The sequence below is a fragment of the Salvelinus fontinalis genome, chromosome 23 (assembly GCF_029448725.1).
Source record: "Salvelinus fontinalis isolate EN_2023a chromosome 23, ASM2944872v1, whole genome shotgun sequence".
Classification (NCBI taxonomy): domain Eukaryota; kingdom Metazoa; phylum Chordata; class Actinopteri; order Salmoniformes; family Salmonidae; genus Salvelinus; species Salvelinus fontinalis.
Genome location: NC_074687.1, coordinates 19,901,452 through 19,919,477, shown reverse-complemented (window position 1 = coordinate 19,919,477; position 18,026 = coordinate 19,901,452). Strand labels below are relative to the sequence as shown.

General features: G+C 41.8%; 1 protein-coding gene across 1 annotated transcript; it reads left to right on the top strand.

Annotated features, from left to right (window-relative positions):
* The first annotated feature begins 15,367 nt into the window (after positions 1-15,367).
* Positions 15,368-17,887, top strand: LOC129821522 (V-set domain-containing T-cell activation inhibitor 1-like). Its single transcript, XM_055879195.1, has 5 exons — positions 15,368-15,455; positions 15,633-15,697; positions 15,917-16,294; positions 16,389-16,643; positions 17,417-17,887. Exons 1-5 carry the CDS (start codon positions 15,424-15,426, stop codon positions 17,542-17,544), a joined length of 858 nt encoding a protein of 285 aa, XP_055735170.1. The 5' UTR covers positions 15,368-15,423; the 3' UTR covers positions 17,545-17,887.
* Positions 17,888-18,026: the final 139 nt, after the last annotated feature.

The window sequence follows — 18,026 nt, the reverse complement described above, 5'->3', positions numbered from 1 at the left end:
CAGAAAGGAAACGCCGCACACTGCTGCTCATGCTCCCAAGGGATATTTATTCACAATGTTTCAACCCTTAGGTCTTCATCAGGCATCCATATCCCAGGTGGGGGTGGAAGATCCTATATATAGGGGCAGTACTCAGTGACATCACTTCCTGAAACAGGAGGTAAAAATGTATAACATAGTTTCACAATATTAACTGTCAATGTATCAAAATATATGATCATACACAGAATGTGATCAATATTTATGGTAATATACATACAATATTCAAATGAGGATAAAAAAAACAATTTAGAATTATTGAAACTATAAAACCGGTTTCAAGTCAATGCCTGATGAAGACCTAAGGGTCGAAAAGTTGTAAATAAATATCTCCTGGGAGCATGAGCAGCAGTGTGCAGCGTTTTCCTTTATGTTTTCAAAGAAAGTAGATAGCTACTGACAAATTTGACTAGGTTTGCATCCAATTGGCACATATTTCCAAGTGAATATTGCTAGAGGTTAGATGGCTAGTTAACACCGCTGATGGCAGTAGCCAGCATATTTAGCCTATTCCACCGTTTGTAGAATGCATACTGGTATTTGAATATAGAGCGGGATTAGGGAATCTGGACACGTTACACACATTTAAATGTAGGTCTAGATGCACAAACCTTTCGGAATTCGATGATCAGACTACTAAAGCCTACCACACAGTTTATAATATAGGTTAAACACATGTGGTTTAGCTGCACCAATCAAAGCAATTCATCTCAGGGCAACGGGGGCAGCAGGGTTGCAAAATGCAATCATATCAAGCAATTGTACCATTTATATTTTTTATACAGGCTAGCCAAAAGTATAAATTGTTAATGTTCTGGTTAAAAAAAAAATAATAATAAAAGTGGAGGGGCAAAAGCACAAGTTTGCACCCCCTATTTTAATTTGATCCATGGCTCAGGCGGCTAAATCTAGGCTAACGCGAAAAAATTATTTGGCTCAGTCGTGACTCAAGAAGAGGAAGAACTTTGCAGATGTTTCTGATCAATAAACAATGCCATGCTGGTGGGTGGTAACATTCCAATAAAACACAGCCCTGAAAAGAGACAGACTGAAACTATTAGCACGTCATATCGTAAGGGAAACAATCCCGACTTCAAGCCAAAATATGGCATTCTTTACTTAAACAATGACGTCAATCGTTTTGCAACATCATAGGTAAACTCTGCGCATTGCCTTTCAGTTGAAAAAAAAAGGAATTTCTGCTCATGGTACTTTAGGTTTCTTTGTAGGCCTACTGAATAAAAATCAGAAGTTCAATGCGTTTCCATCCAACTCTACCAACGGTTTTGACACAAACTATTGCAATTAATAGAAAATTTGCCCAATCTGGTTGTGGTGCATTTTAAGAAGATAACAGTTCGCTGATAAACCATTGTTAGGTACACCTGGACTTCATCACTACCCCAATTTCTCCCCCTTTATTTAGCCCTCAGTTCTTAAGTGTTGTTGTTTAAATTCACATTCTGCACATAATTTCGAACGCCCGGTGTATTCGTTACAGGGAGGTTATAGGATGAGGGGTATGGATAATATCAATATCATTTAAAAAAAATAATTGGCAGCCAAGCATTCATCATGTCACCAGCTTTCAAATAAAACGAGATGTTTATTGGAAATGTGCATCAAGCTCATCACCGCCCATCACTTAAAAGTACACAGCGATATGACATAGATGCAGAAAGTAAACAGCATACTGGGTCAATTTCCTCAACAACTACGCTGTTTTGGTTCCCTGCCGTGGAGGCGGAACCCGAACCGGCTGCGCGCGTGCGCCATCGTGCATCAATTTATTTTGTCCCCCCACACCAAACGCGATCACGACACGCAGGTTAAAATATCAAAACAAACTCTGAACCAATTATATTCATTTGGGGACAGGTCGAAAAGCATTAAACATTTATGCCAATTTAGCTAGTTAGCTTGCACTTGCTAGCTAATTTGTCCTATTTAGCTAGCTGGCTGTTGCTAGCTAATTTGTCCAAGGAATATAAACATTGAGTTGTTATTTTACCTGAAATGCACAAGGTCCTCTACTCCGCCAATTAACCCACATAAAACGATCAACCAAATCGTTTCTAGTCATTTCTCTTCCTTCCAGGCTTTTTCTTCTAACCAATAACCAATGAGGAGATGGCACTGGGTACCTGCTTCTATAAACCAATGAGGAGATGGGAGAGGCAGGACTTTCAGTGCGATCTGCGTCAGAAATAGAAAGGACTTCTATTTTCACACTGTGAACTGCGCGAATCGAACCCGTGCACATGTGGGGATACAGCGGTGCTGCTCGTGGCAAAGTCATTTCGCCGAGTCTACCTTTAAAGCTGGAATCCTTCATGGTGAAACAGCCATGTCCATTTGCAATATTACAACAACAAATAAGTTACTGCAAACAAGGAACAAATTGTTTCCCCCTCGGACATCATTGCACGTGCGATAGAAGAGCACAATATGTAGCCTAGGTCTACTGCATTTTTTTTTTTTTACCTTGCTGCACAATGCTCCTCAGCTTGGCAATATAAAGGTGTTGAGGGCAACCAGTGGCCCTACTGCGGATTCCAACTTTAACCAATGTGAAGTTTATCAAAACTAATTTAATCTGCCTGTAAACTCTTATTAAAGTGACACTCCAGTCTCCAGTTCACCTAATTTAACACCTGCTTTTACACGTTGTAGTGGTAGTACAATGTAGAATATCATCGAATGACTCCAAGTTTTCTTAGAGATTATTGTTTATTATATCAATATTTGCTGCTCATAAAGGACTTTCCACTGCAATTGTCACATTTAGAATTTTAGAGACAAAAAAAATATTTCCCACCATGTCGAACGAAAAAACAGTTAGATAGTTGATATGACATTTTATGTTTTCATCACACCTGTCATGCTATTTGTTTTATAAGGCAAACATGACAATATAAACTGTGGATGAAAATGTGGTTAGTGAAAAGATCTGATCCAAATACCATATATTTTAAAATGACAGTTGGTTGTACAGACACTTTTCATCCATCCCAGGGCAGTCTAAATATTTACATTATCATATTTTAGACCTAAACACACATTCACATGCCTAAATAATGGCAGGGATATTTATTAGTATTCAATATATAATTTATTGCATCTAATTTGTGACGCATTTGTCAGTAACATTTTTACATTTGCTCAGCATTTAGCCTTTTTTGCTTGATCATTTTTTTTTCTTTCTAAACATAATATAAACTGTTACTTACAACTGAGTCAGTCTTGTAATCAGTGATGACAAGTCTCTCGTCATAGGTCAGGTTTTCCGTTTCTTTACAGGGAATTCCCACTTGTTTTGGATGGTTGTTGGTCTGATAGCACACATACCATTCTCCATCTATGAAAACAGCAGCTATCCAGTAGAATACTACAGACAGAAATGTGATTCCAAGTTTGATAAGTGAAAAGAAGCAATTGTAGCAGTTATAATTCGTGCAGCACCCACTGCATCGCTTGCTGGAAAACGTCTTCTGGTACATCTTATCAACTAGCACGATAGCACAAGTTATTATAGTGGGTGGGCACAGTATGTACAGTAAACCATGAGGGCCTATATGTAGTGGGCTTTCCCATGCAGGCCTGCAGAAGCACGGAAAGTTCAAGTTCAATATGTACTCCAAAATGAAGACAGCCAGGAGAACAAAAACACCTGCAGCTTTGGTCAGCAAGGAGAGAAGTCTCTGAGGAACGTCAAAACTGTGGAGATTCGCCATGGTGGCTTACCAAATGTAAAAATGCCACAAGGAAGTTATTAAAATTGCAGATTTTTATTCTATAAAGGCCTGAGGGGCAGTTATGTTACTTTCTTGAATATCTGATAAAGAATATTGTATTCCTGCAGATGGTCGGAGACGGAATTACTGGAGTTACCGAGATTAAAAAGGAGAAAATGTCCTTGATCTCTTCAAAAAGTCAAAAAAGTTCAATGGTGATATCTTGTCCGAGAGCTTTTATTCAGTATACATTAACCCAAGTTCCCTCTGGAAAGCACACACATCGTTTCACTTCACCTTCTAGAGCTGTCATATTACATTATAGGAACTGCATCAGCATCTGAAGCTGGGAAATGTTTTTTAGTTTTTTATTTCTGTCACGTATTCATGAAAACACTTGTCTACTATCATTATTTGAATTTACATGGTGGTATGATACCATCAGTTTCTAATACATTTCTGTGACCCTTTGTTCAACTGGTACTGTTAGCTGACAAAAAAACAAGTGACAAGTGAAAATATTGACTCAAGGATCAGTGTCCATGTCTTTCTATGAGTGTTCCTCTCTTTCCATCAGTGACATACTGTATTTGTATTTATTAAGGATCCCTATTAGCTGCTTCCAAGGCAACAGCTACTCTTCCTGGGGTCCAGCAACATTAAGGCAGTTACAGTATATACAACTTCAAATATTACATGACATTACATTTCCTAACACTTTTCACAACACATTGAGTTCCCTCAGGCCACTATTCTACTACCACATTACTACAATACAAAGTCTATGTGTGTGTAGAGTATGTGTCTTATCATATGTATGTGTAAGTGTGTTTGTGCTTGTGTGTGTCTCTTCACAGTCCCAGCTGTTCCATAAGGTGTATTTTTATCAGTTTTTTTTATCTGATTCTACTGCTTGCATCAGTTACCTGATGTGGAATAGAGTTTCATATAGCCAAGGCTCTATGAGTCTATGTAGTACTGTGCGCCTCCCATAGTCTGTTCGTGACTTGGGGATTGTGAAGAGACCTCTGGTGGCATGTCTTGTGGGGTATGCATCGGAGTCTGAGTTGTGTGCTAGTAGTTTAAACAGACACCTCGGATTATTCAGCATGTCATGTAATGTGGTTATGGATCAACAATTGATGATTATACTGTTGGTGACACAAAAAAAAAAGATGGCACCGAAGAACATGGTTGACGTTTTACATTCTCCCAACCAATTGTGCAATTTTGTTATTTCGTTTGCGTTTTGTGTAACTTATTTTTTTACTTATTGTGTACACAATGTTGCTGCTACCATCTCTTATGACCGAAAATAACTTCTGGACATCAGAAAAGCGATTACTCACAGCGGACTGGAAGAAACTTTTGAAACCTCTTGAAGCTAAGGGGCAGAATTTTTATATTTGGAAAAAATAACGTTCCCAATGTAAGCTGCCTATTTCTCAGGCCCAGATGCTAGAATATGCATATAATTGACAGATTAGGATAGAAAACACTCTAAAGTTTCCAAAACTGTCAAAATATTGTCTGTGAGTATAACAGAACTGATTTTGCAGGCGAAAACCTGAGGAAATCCAACCCGGAAGTGCCTCTTATTTTGAAAAACCCCTGTACTATTACCTGCCTTTCCTCCATTTAAAGGGATATCAACCAGATTCCTTTTGCAATGGCTTCCACAGGGTGTGAACAGTCTTTAGACATAGTTTCAAGCTTTTATTCTGAAAAATTAGCGAGATTTATCACAACGCGTCCAGTGAAAGCAGGATATCCTGCTTTCACTGGAACAGGCCCGGATCCACAACTTTTGTGTGACGAAAGACGCCGGAAAAGGGGACACAGATCGGGGATCCTTCTGAGAATCCGGAGGCGAGCGAGTAAACTCCCAATGCCTTCCATTTTTCTTGCTAACGTGCAATCATTAGAAAATAAAATTGATGATCTAATATTAAGATTATCCTACCAACGGGACATTAAAAACTGCAACATCTTATGTTTCACCGAGACGTGGCTGAACAAAGAAATTAACAATATAGAGCTGGCGGGATTTTCCATGCACCGGCAGAACAGCAACGCTACCTCTGGTACGATGAGGGGTGGGGGTGTGTGTCTTTTTGTCAATAACAGCTGGTGCGCGATGTCTAATATTAAAGAAGTCTCGAGGTATTTCTCTCCTTAGGTAAAGTACCTGTCGACCGCACTATCTACCAAGAGAGTTCTCATCTGTATTATTCGTAGCCTTCTATTTACCACCACAAAGCGAAGCTGGCACTAGTGATGGGTCGATCGCGAACGAGTCGTCTCTCTTGTAGGTGAACGTTGGGACCCGGCTCGCATATCAGAAGAGCCAAATCTATTTATAAAATGTTTTTAAAAATTAAGATATGATTAATCACAAGATTTAAATGAATAGAATTAACTAATTCACGCACAACCTACATGTAAGTGGTGCATACTGGCGGCAGGGAAGTCAGGCGCAGGAGAGCAAAAACTGGGTTTACAATGGAGCAGTTTATTACATAAAACCACCGGCATCCAGAACAAAAAATGGGTACAAAACCCGTCGCACACCAGAAAAACGTGCACATGCACTTATAATAAACAATTCCGGACAAGGACATGGGGGGAACAGAGGGTTAAATACACAACATCTAATGAGGGACTTGAAACCAGGTGTGTGGGAAGACAAGACAAGACAAAACAAAAGAAATGGAAAATGAAAAGTGGATCGATGATGGCTAGAAGACCGGTGACGCCGACCGCCGAACGCAGCCCGAACAAGGAGACGAACCGACTTCGGCGGAAGTTGTGACAGTACCCCCCCCCCCTGACGCCGGCTCCAGCACCGCGCCAACACCGGCCTCGGGGACGACCCGGAGGGTGAGGCGCAGGGCGATCCGGACGAAGGCGGTGGAACTCCTGCAGCATTGAAGGGTCCAAAACGTCCTCGACTGGCACCCAGCACCTCTCCTTCAGACCGTACCCCTCCCACTCCACGAGATACTGAAGTACCCTCACCCGACGCCTCGAATCCAGTATGGAGCGAACGGAGTACACCGGGGCCCCCTCGATGTCCAGAGGCGGCTAGGAACCTTACGCACCTCAGACTCCTGGAGTGGGCCAGCCACCACCAGCCTGAGGAGAGACACATGGAACGAGAGGTTAATACGGTAATCGGGGGGAAGCTGTAACCTATAACAAACCTTGTTCACTCTCCTCAGGACTTTAAATGACCTCTCAAACCGCGGACTCAGCTTCCGGCAGGGCAGGCGGAGGGGCAGGTTTCGGGTCGAGAGCCAGACCCGGGTCCCCCGGTGCGAACACCGGGGCCTCACTGCGGTGACGGTCTGCGCTTCTTTTCTGGCGCAGCACGGCCCGCTGAAGGTGAACACGGACACTTACATGTAAATATTGACCCAAGGAGAGTCCCTCTCTCTCCTGAGTTGCATGAATGGCATAGTGTGGGTTTGGAAGTAGCTGCTGTTGGCAAAAGATAAGGAGCGACTGGAACTAACCATAACCCCACTGCCGAGAAAGACACCTACGAAGAAACCATGGGTTCACATAAAAAAGTAATCTGCTAGAGGTAAAGCAATAGCTACGAAGTTGTTTTTCCAGGAAAAATATTGTGGTTGCTATTCGAGGCCAGTGATAGCTGTGCTTCCAAGTGCATAGTGAGAGGAACTTGATATTGTGATGCTCAAATTACTTGGATTTGTATTTATTTGCAGCATGATCGTCCTTACTTTCTTGTTAACTGGACTCATCATTATCAGTGGTGCTGAGGTTCAGAGGTCAACATGTCTGGATTATGGGTTGCTGTGTTCAACTGTTGAGACTCTCTAAATAACATGGTCATATTTCAGTTCCCTCTGGAAAGCACCTAAGTTGTTTCAAAAGCTGTCATGTGATCATGGTTTGCACCCCATCCTCTACCAAAATAAAAACTGGGTGAGGTCTGTGACTCAACAATTAACTATTGTCTTTGTAATTTTTTAGATTGCACCAGTGAAGAAGATAGCATGCTATTAGCAGGAATGCACTGACACATCAAAATCAACATTCTACTGGAATACCGAAGTGTGGCAATAACGGGATTAAAGAGAAGTGGAGCTCATTAAAGGGAAGTGGAGCTCAGTAAAAGGGAAGTGGAGCTCATTAAAGGCATGTCATAATGTAACCCAACATTGTGCCACTTCTAAGATGTTTTAATATAAATATGTAGATCTATTAAATCACAGTGTCAATTTCTGTAATAGATTCATGGAGAACATGGTGCATAAATGATATCCAGGGTTGGGGTCAATACCATTCCAATTCAGTCAATTGAGGAAGTAAACTGAAACTCCAATTCCAAATTCTTGAGGAAGCATTGAGGAAAATTGGAATTGGAATTTAAGTTAAGACTACATCCTGAATTGAAGAACTGGACATCTTAAATGTGAAACAGGTGATGTTGTATGGATCCGAAACATGGAGATCAACCAAACAGATGTCAACTGTACTACGCCACCTCAATAACAAAGATGTCGAACCGATTCCACTGATTGAGAAATGGACGGGAACCCATTGAACTACAAATAGAAAGAAGAAAGTGGAGTTGGATTGGACACACCCTACGAAAAGTGGCCTCCAACACCCTTGCGAGTCCCTGAAATGGAAGCCCCATGGGGAAGAGGGGTTGCAGAAACACTTGGAGGGGAGACGTCCAGGCAGAGATGGCAGAGAGCGGCCTCAATTGGAAAAAACTTTCCCTGAACCAAGTCAGCTGGAGGACATTTGTCAAATCAAATCAAAGTTTATTGGTCGCGTACACAGTTAAGTTAATGTTATTGTCACGCCCTGATCTGTTTCACCTGTCCTTGTGCTTGTCTCCACCCCCACCAGGTGTCGCTCATCATCCCTGGTGTAGTTATACCTGTGTTTTCTGTCTCTTTGTGCCAGTTTGTCTTGTTTGCCAAGTCAACCAGCGTTTATGTCCTAGCTCCAATTTTTCCCAGTCTGTTTTTCCTAGTCCTCCTGTTTTTGACCCTTGCCTGGCCTGACAACGAACCCACCTGCCTGACCATTCTTCCTGCCCTGACCTCGAGCCTGCCTAATGCCAAAAATCTCAAATTTGGACTCATCAGACCAAAGGACAGATTTCCACCGGTTTAATGCCCATTGCTCATGTTTCTTGGCAAAAAGCAAGTCTCTTCTTATTGGTGTCCTTTAGTAGTGGTTTCTTTGCAGCAATTTGACCATGAAGGCCTTATTCATGCAGTCACCTCTGCACAGTTGATGTTGAAATGTTTCTGTTAATTCAACTCTGAAGCATTTATTTGGGCTGCAATCTGAGGTGCAGTTAACTCTAATGAACTTATCCTCTGCAGCAGAGGTAACTCTGACTAACTTTCCAGTGGCGGTACTCATGAGAACCAGTTCCATCATAGCGCTTGATGTTTTTTGCGACTGCACATGAAGAAAGTTCTTGACATTTTCCAGATTGACTGACCTTCGTGTCTGTAATGGACTGTTGTTTCTCTTTGCTTATTTGAGCTGTTCTTGCCATAATATGGACTTGGTCTTTTACCAAATAGGGCTATTTTCTCTATAACACCCCTACCCTGTCACAACATTGGCTCAAATGCATTAAGGAAAGAAATTCCACAAATTAACTTAACAAGGTGCACCTGGTAATTGAAATGCATTCCAGATGACTCTCGTGAATCTGGTTGAGAGAATGCCAAGAGTGTACAAAGCTGTCAACACAAAAGGTGGATATTTTGATTTGTTTAACACTTATGCTTACATGATGCCATATTTGTTATTTCATAGTTTTGATGTTTGATTTTGATGTCTTCACTATTATTCTACAATGTAGAAAATAGTAAAAATCAAGAAAACCCTGGAATGAGTACTGTAAGTGTGTACTTTTGACTGGTACGGTATATTAGAGTGAGCTATGTCAAGAATTCAGTATATGAATAAATATGCAGTGTTTATAAACAGTCACTAAAATGCAATGTACAATAGTAGAAATATTAGAATGAGCTATGTCGAGAATACAGTATATAAATACACAGCACAACACCCCATATCAAAATGGAATTGCAGGAAATTAGTTACCAGACCTGAGTCCGGAATCTAAATGTGAATGTGTGTAAAAACAGTATGGACAGTATGTGAATAGAAAAGGTATGTATACCAGTAGTTATGTAGGATGAGCCATGACTAGAATACAGTATATACAGTGGCAAGAAAAAGTATGTACCCTCTGGAATTACCTGGATTTCTGCATAAATTGGTCATAAAATTTGATCTGATCTTCATCTAAGTCACAACAATAGTGTCACGTTCCTGACCTGTTTTCTGTTATTTTTGTATGTGTTTAGTTGGTCAGGGTGTGAGTTGGGGTGGGCATTCTATGTTTTGTGTTTCTATGTTTAGGTCATTGGTAATTAGCCTTATATGGTTCTCAATCAGAGACAGGTGTTTGACTTTTCCTCTGATTGAGAACCATATAAAGGTAGGCTGTTCACACTGTTTGTTTGTGGGTGGTTGTCTTCCGTGTCTGTGCACCACGCGGGACTGTTTCGTTTGTTCGTTTGTGTAGTCTGTACCTGTTCATGCGTTCTTCGTGTATATGTAAGTTCTCTCGTTCAGGTCTGTCTACATCGTTCATTTGTTTTGGAGTTTGTTGAAGTATTTTCGTGTTTCGTTTTTACTTTAATAAATTTCATTGTCATTTCACAACGCTGCGCTTTGGTCCAATCCCTACTCCTCCTCTTCGGACGAAGACAACCGTTACAAATAGACACAGTGTGCTTAAACTAAATACAAACAAATTATTGTATTTTTCTTGTCTATATTGAAAACATAATTTAAACCTTCAGTGTAGGTTGTAAAAAATTATGTGAACCCCTAGGATAATAACTTCAGTCAGGACTCAACTAACCTGTAGTCGAATCAATGAGACGAGATTGGAGATTTTGGTTAGAGCTGCCCTGCCCCATAAAAAAAGATGTGAAAAGACTCAAGATGTGAGTTTGCTACTCACAAGAAGCATTGCCTGATGTGAACCATGCCTGGAACAAAAGAGACCTCATGAAGCTGGAAAGGGTTACAAAAGTATCTCAACGTCAGTCCACGGAAAGACTGTCTATAAATGAAGAAATCTACGCACTGTTGCTCCTCGCCCTAGTAGTGGCTGTCCTGCAAAGATGACTGCAAGAGCACAGCGCAGAATGCTTAAGAAGAATACTAATGTTTCAGCTAAAGACTTACAGAAATCTCTGGAATATGCGCTGTTGACGAGTCTACAATACATAAAACACTAACCAAGAATGGTGCTCATGGGAGGACACCATGGAAGAAGCCAATGCTGTCCAAAAAAAAAACATTGCTGCACATCTGAAGTTCGCAAAAGAGCACCTGGATGTTCCACAGCGCTACTGGCAAAATATTCTGTGGACAGATGAAACTCCAGTTGAGTTGTTTGGAAGGAACAATGTAGAAAAAAAGGCACAGCACACCAACATCAAAACCTCATCCCAACTGTAAACTATGGTGGATGGATCATTGTCACGCTTGTGTAAAGGATTTGGAGAGAGGCGCAGGAATACATCTGAGTTTTTAATACACCCAAAACAAACATTTATACAAAACACTGGAATGTACCCAAACAAAAGAGCGAGGGTAAACCTCGTAGAACGACACGGGACGAGACCCGTAATACACAAAACACGCAGCACAGGCTGAGACAACGCATAGATACTCACACAACCAATGGACATGGGAACAATAATCGACAGCCCAATGGGGACACAAAGGGCATATTTATACAAACACAATCAGTGAGGAATTGGAACCAGGTGTGTGTAATGGCACAGTTTTGCTGCCTCAGGGCCTGGACAGCTTGCTATGATCGACGGAAAAATGTATTCCAAAGTTTATCAAGACATTTTGCAGGAGAATATAAGGCCACCTGTCCGCCAATTGAAGCTCAACAGAAGTTAGGTGATGCAACAGGACAACAACCAAAAAGACAGAAGTAATTCAACAACAGAATGGCTTTAACAGAAGAAAATACGCCTTTTGGAGTGGCCCAGTCAGTCCTGACCTCAACCCGATTGAGATGCTGTGGCAAGACCTCAAGAGAGCGGTTCACACCAGACATCCCAAGAATATTGTGGAACTGAAACAGTTTTGTAAGAAGAAATGGTCCAAAATTCCTCTTGACCGTTGTGCAGGTCTGATCCGCAACTACAGAAAACGTTTGGTGGAGGTTATTGCTTCCAAAGGAGGGTCAACCTGTTATTTAATCCAAAGGTTCACATACTTTTTCCAACCTGCACTGTGAATGTTTACACGGTGTATTCAATACAGACATGAAACATTATAATTGTTTGTGTGTTATTAGTTTAAGCAGACTGTGTTTGTCTATTTTTGTGACTAAGATAAAGATCAGATAAAATGTTATGACCAATTTATGCAGAAATCCAAGGAATTCTAAAGGGTTCACATACTTTTCCCCCCCACTGTACATACAGTTGAAGTCGGAAGTTTACATACACTTAGGTTGGAGTCATTAAAACTCGTCTTCAACCACTCCACAAATTTCTTGATAACAAACTGTAGTTTTGGCAAGTCGGTTAGGACATCTACTTTGTGCATGACACAAGTAATGTTTCCAACAATTGTTTACAGACAGATTATTTCACTTATAATTCACTGTATCACAATTCCAGTGGGTCAGAAGTTTACATACACTAAATTGACTGTGGAATTAAACAGCTTGGAAAATTCCAGAAAATGATGTCATGGCTTTCAAAGCTTCTGACAGACTAATTGACATCATCATGAAGGTACCATGTTCATCTGTACAAACAATATTACGCAAGTATAAACACCATGGGACCACGCAGCCGTCATACCGCTCAGGAAGTAGACGCGTTCTGTCTCCTAGAGATGAACGTACTTTGGTGCGAAAAGTACAAATCAATCCCAGAACAACAGCAAAGGACCATGTGAAGATACTGGAGGAAACAGGTACAAAAGTATCAATAACCACAATAACCACGAGTCCTATATCGAAATAACCTGAAAGGCTGCTCAGCAAGGAAGAAGCCATTGCTCCAAAACCGGAATAAAAAAGCCAGACTACGGTTTGCAACTGCACACAAAGATCGTACTTTTTGGAGAAATGTCCTCTGGTCTGATGAAACAAAAATATAACTGTTTGGCCATAATGACCATCGTTCTGTTTGGAGGAAAAAGGGGCACGCTTAAAAGCCGAAGATCGCCATCCCAACCGTGAAGCACGGGGGTGGCAGCATCATGTTGTGGGGGTGCTTTGCTGCAGGAAGGACTGGTGCACTGCACAAAATAGATGGCATCATGAGGAAATAAAATTATGTGAATATATTGAAGCCACATCTCAAGACATCAGTCAAGAAGTTAAAGCTAGGTCGCAAATGGGTCTTCCAAATGGACAATGACCCCAAGCATACTTCCAAAGTTGTGGCAAAATGGCTTAAGGACAACAAAGTCAAGGTATTGGAGTGGCCATCACAAAGCCCTGACCTCAATTCTGTAGACAATTTGTGGGCAGAACTGAAAAAGTGTGTGCGAGCAAGGAGGCCTACAAACCTGACTCAGTTACACCAGCTCTGTCAGGACCACCCAACTTATTGTGGGAAGCTTGTGGAAGGCTACCCAAAACGTTTGATCCAAGTTAAACAATTTAAAGGCAATGCTATAAAATACTAATTGAGTGTATGTAAACCTCCTACCCACTGGGAATGTGATGAAATAAATAAAAGCTGAAATAAAATATTCTCTCTACTATTATTTTGACATTTCACATTCTTAAAATATAGTGGTGATCCTAACTGACCTAAGACAGGGGATTTTTACTAGGATTAAATGTCAGGAATTGTGAAAAATTGAGTTTAAATGTATTTGGCTAAGGTGTATGTAAACTTCAGAGTGCAACTGTAAGTCAGCAATCTCTAAGGCACAGGGTAGTGTAGAGGGTGATAGCCGGCTAGTGACAGTGTCTAAGGTTCAGGGCAGGGTACTGGGTGGAGGCCGGCTAGTGGTGACTGTTTAACAGTCTGATGGCCTGCAGATACACTATAAGCTGTTTATCAGTCTCTCGGTCCCAGCTTTGATGCACCTGTACTGCCTCCTCCTTATAGATGTCGTGGAGGGCAGGCAGTGTGCCCCCGATGAGGTGTTGGGGTGACCGCACCACCCTCTGGAGTGCCCTGCAATTGCAGACGGTGCAATTGCCGTACCAGGTGATGATACAGCCCGACAGGATGCTCTCAATGGGGCATCTGTAGAATTTTGTGAGGGTCTTAGGGGCAAAGCCAAATTTCTTCAGCCTCCTGAGGTTGAAGAGGTGCTGGCATCAAGTCTGTCACCAACAGGCTCCTCAACAGCTTCTTTCCCCAAACGATAAGACTGCTAAATAGCTAAACAAATGGCTACACAGACTATCTGAGTTGACCCTTTTATTTTTGACCTATCTCTATGCACACTCAAAGGGCCCTACACACTCACACACACTGGCACTCCAACACACACACAAACAAACACTCACTTCATAATTTGCTCACACACACATAATACGCAAATAAATGTATACTGATTCTACACACATGCACACCCACTCACATACAATCATCATATACGCTGCCGCTACTCAGTTTATCATATTTATCATACCTTATGCCTTGTCACCTTACCCCTATACATATCTCCCTCTATCACTTCAGTATCCCTGCACATTGTAAATATGGTACTGGAACTTTCTTTCTTGTGTGTTTTTATTCTACCGTATGTTATTTTTAGTATTATGTTGTTATTAATTACTGCTTTGTTGTGTTTAGAGATTGCAAGAAAGGCATTTCACTGTACTTGTGCACGTGACATTAAAACTTGAAGGGACCATTTCAGGTCCTCAGTAATGTGCATGCAGCGGAACTTGAAGCTTTTGACCCTCTCCACTGCGGCCCCGTCAATGTGGATGGGGGCTTGCTCTCTCTGCTGTCTCCTGCAGTCTATGATCAGCACCTTCGATTTGTTGACATTTAGGGAGAGGTTATTTTCCTGGCACCACTCCACCAAGGCACTCACCTCTGCCCTGTAGGCTGTCTTGTCGTTGTTGGTAATCAGGCCTACCGCTGTTGTGTCGTCAGCAAACTTCGTGATTGAGTTGGAGACGTGCGTGGCCACTCAGTCCTGGGTGAACATGGAGTACAGGAGGGGGCTGAGCACGCACCCCAGTGAGGCCCTCGTGTTGAGGATCAGTCAATGGTCTACGCTCCTATGGAGCCAAGGGCTTAAGCCAAGTAAGTCTGATTATATCCCTATTTCTTCCCTCTGGTCAAAACGGTTAATGGAAAGTCAGTAAGCAGTGCACACACAACTAAGTGACAATATTGACTCAAGGAGAGTCCTCGCTTTCCTGAGTACAGGGTTTGATATTACATGAATGACATACAGTGGGTGTGGACTTCACATGTGGAGCTACAGTCAATCTCATACAGTATGTAGCTGCTGTAGACAACACATCACATGGATACTGTATGTGGACTGGTAAAGGGAGCAGCTGGAACTATCATAACCCTGCTAAAAAAGAGCCAGCTACCATTGAGGAGCCATGGCCTCATTTGGACAGATAATCTTCTGGGGGTGAGGCCTCTATTCAATGTGTTTAAAAATATATATATATGGTTGTTGTTGTTTGAGGCCCAGCAACAGCTGTGCTTTTTATCACCAACAAATGCATAGTGAGATTAATTAATCATTGGATATTGTGATGTTCAATTGACTTGATATTGATATTTTCACCCCCATCTCCATTTTCAGCTTGATAGTCAGTATCTTCGTAACTTCTGGACTCATCATTCTCATCTTGTCTGTGTCATTTTCAGGTATGTAGTGAGCATATATATTGACTTGTGTCACCATCATTGTCAATATTCATGTGATGTCTCTGTTAACATGTATTTGAGCATATGTGAGATTGCATGTGTACCTGTGTGCGTTTGCCAGTGTGTGTGTGTAACTATAGTCCCTACGAACTGCACACATTTCTATGTATGGAAATTAAGCCTCCTGTATGTTGTGTTCTGCTGTGTGCTGTACTCTAGGTCAGGGTTTTGGAGGTTCCAAGGGCACTGTGGATAGCATTGACAAGTGGCCCATCGGGAACTTGGGGGAGGATGTCATCTTGAGCTGCATGTTCAAGACTTCCACTAACAGCAGGGAATCGACCAGTCAGGTGTCAATCACCTGGACGAAGGAGGGGCTAAGTGAAGTGGTGTACAAGTACGATAAAGGAGCAGTCCAGCTGACGGAGCAAAACCCCCAGTTTAAAAATAGAACCCTGCTGTTCTCAGATGCCATAGGTGGAGGCAATGCCTCCCTGTTGCTGAGGGACGTAAAAGTGGGAGACAATGGGGTGTACTACTGCAGTGTGAGCACTCCTAGTTGCTCGGGAACTGCCAGTGTTAACCTCAGAGCTGCAGGTAAGGAGCCAACTTGTTAGGCATTCTTAATATTTCACACTGAATATTGAACTGCACACAAAGTAGCTTACTCTGAAAATATGCTTCACTTCAGCTTTCTCAGCCCCCAAATTCAAGCGGGTAAACACTACCCTAACGGCAGAGGCAGAGAGATGGTTCCCCAAACCAAACGTCACCTGGTTGGACGTCAATGACAACATCCTGAACGAGAGTGAAACTAGCTTCTTCAACAACTCCGCCGGGATAACTCAATTCATCAGCTCCCTTCAGCCAATCAAATTGTATGGCAGCTACACCTGTATCATCCAAAACCCTCTGGTGAAGGCTGTCTCCCAGGCAACCGTCAAAGGTCCAGTAAACACCTTTCAGAGAAAATACAATTTTATACTGAGAAAATACCTGGATGAGAACTGCATGTTAGACAACTCTCACCCAGTTTAAAAACACTTACACAAGTTAAGTCACTCACTCAGAGGACACCTACACCCTCTTCAGTCTATTTCACCACAACAACCCGGCCAAACATGACAACTAAACAAAAAATAAAGATGCAATTAAAGTGGTGTTTAACCCTACCAATGCCTGGGAGCTCTCTAGGACTTTACCAACATAAGTAATTGAGTATACAAAACATTAAAAACACCTGCTCTTTCCATGACATAGACTGACCAGGTGAATTCAGGTGAAAGCTATCATCCCATATTGATGTCACTTTAAAGAAGGATTTTTAAGCCTTTAAGACATGGATTGTGTATGTGTGCCATTCAGAGGGCGAATGGGCAGGACAAAACTTTTAAGTGTCTTTGAACGGGGTATGGTAGCAGGTGCCAGGCACACCAGTTTGTGTCAAGAAATGCTGCTGCAGGGTTTTTCACGGTCAACAGTTTCCCGTGTGTATCAAGAATTGTCCACCACCCAAAGGACATGCAGCCAATTTGACACACCTGTGGGAAGCATCAGGAGTCAACATGGCCCAGCATCCCTATGGAATGATTTCGACACCTTGTAGAGTTCATGCCCTGATGAATTTAGGCTGTTCTGGGGGGGGTCCTAATGTTGGTATACTCAGTGTATGTTTGGCAGTGTGCATACTGTACAGTCAACATCTTTTTTTTATTACAGATACAGAGATATCAGCAAGGACTTTCTTCTCCTTCAATACTTCAGCTGCACCACCCATACTACTACCTCAATGGCACGTTCTCGCAGCTACGGCCAGTGTTTTTCTCTGGATCTACCAGCTAACCTGATAAACACATAGACACCAACTGCTCCTCATAGCCTACAGACAAGGTTACTAAAAGTACTGTGGTAAAGTGAACTAGTCTGACATTATCCACTAGCCTTGGGCTGCCTGGAGTCTGATGGAATTTATGTTGGATATAACACGTGGAAATACAGTGTGTGTGTGTGTGTGTGTGTGTGTGCGCACGTGCGTGCGTGTGTGGCTATAGGTTATCTAATAAGTGGTGAAATTATAGGTACATACAGCAGCAATACTGTAATTACATAATAATAACAATTCCTTTTTGTTTCTATGGGATTCACTGTGGCAATCAGTCTACTGGGCTATCAGTGTAACACGTAAATCTATAGGACTATAGTTTCTTTTTTTACAATAAAATGTAAATGATTTTACATGGTTTGAGTTTGGTGCTTGTTGAAGTTCATTCTGTGATAGCTGCATGGGCCATGCATGGTCTTTCAAACCAGTAGATGGGGCCTGCGAGAA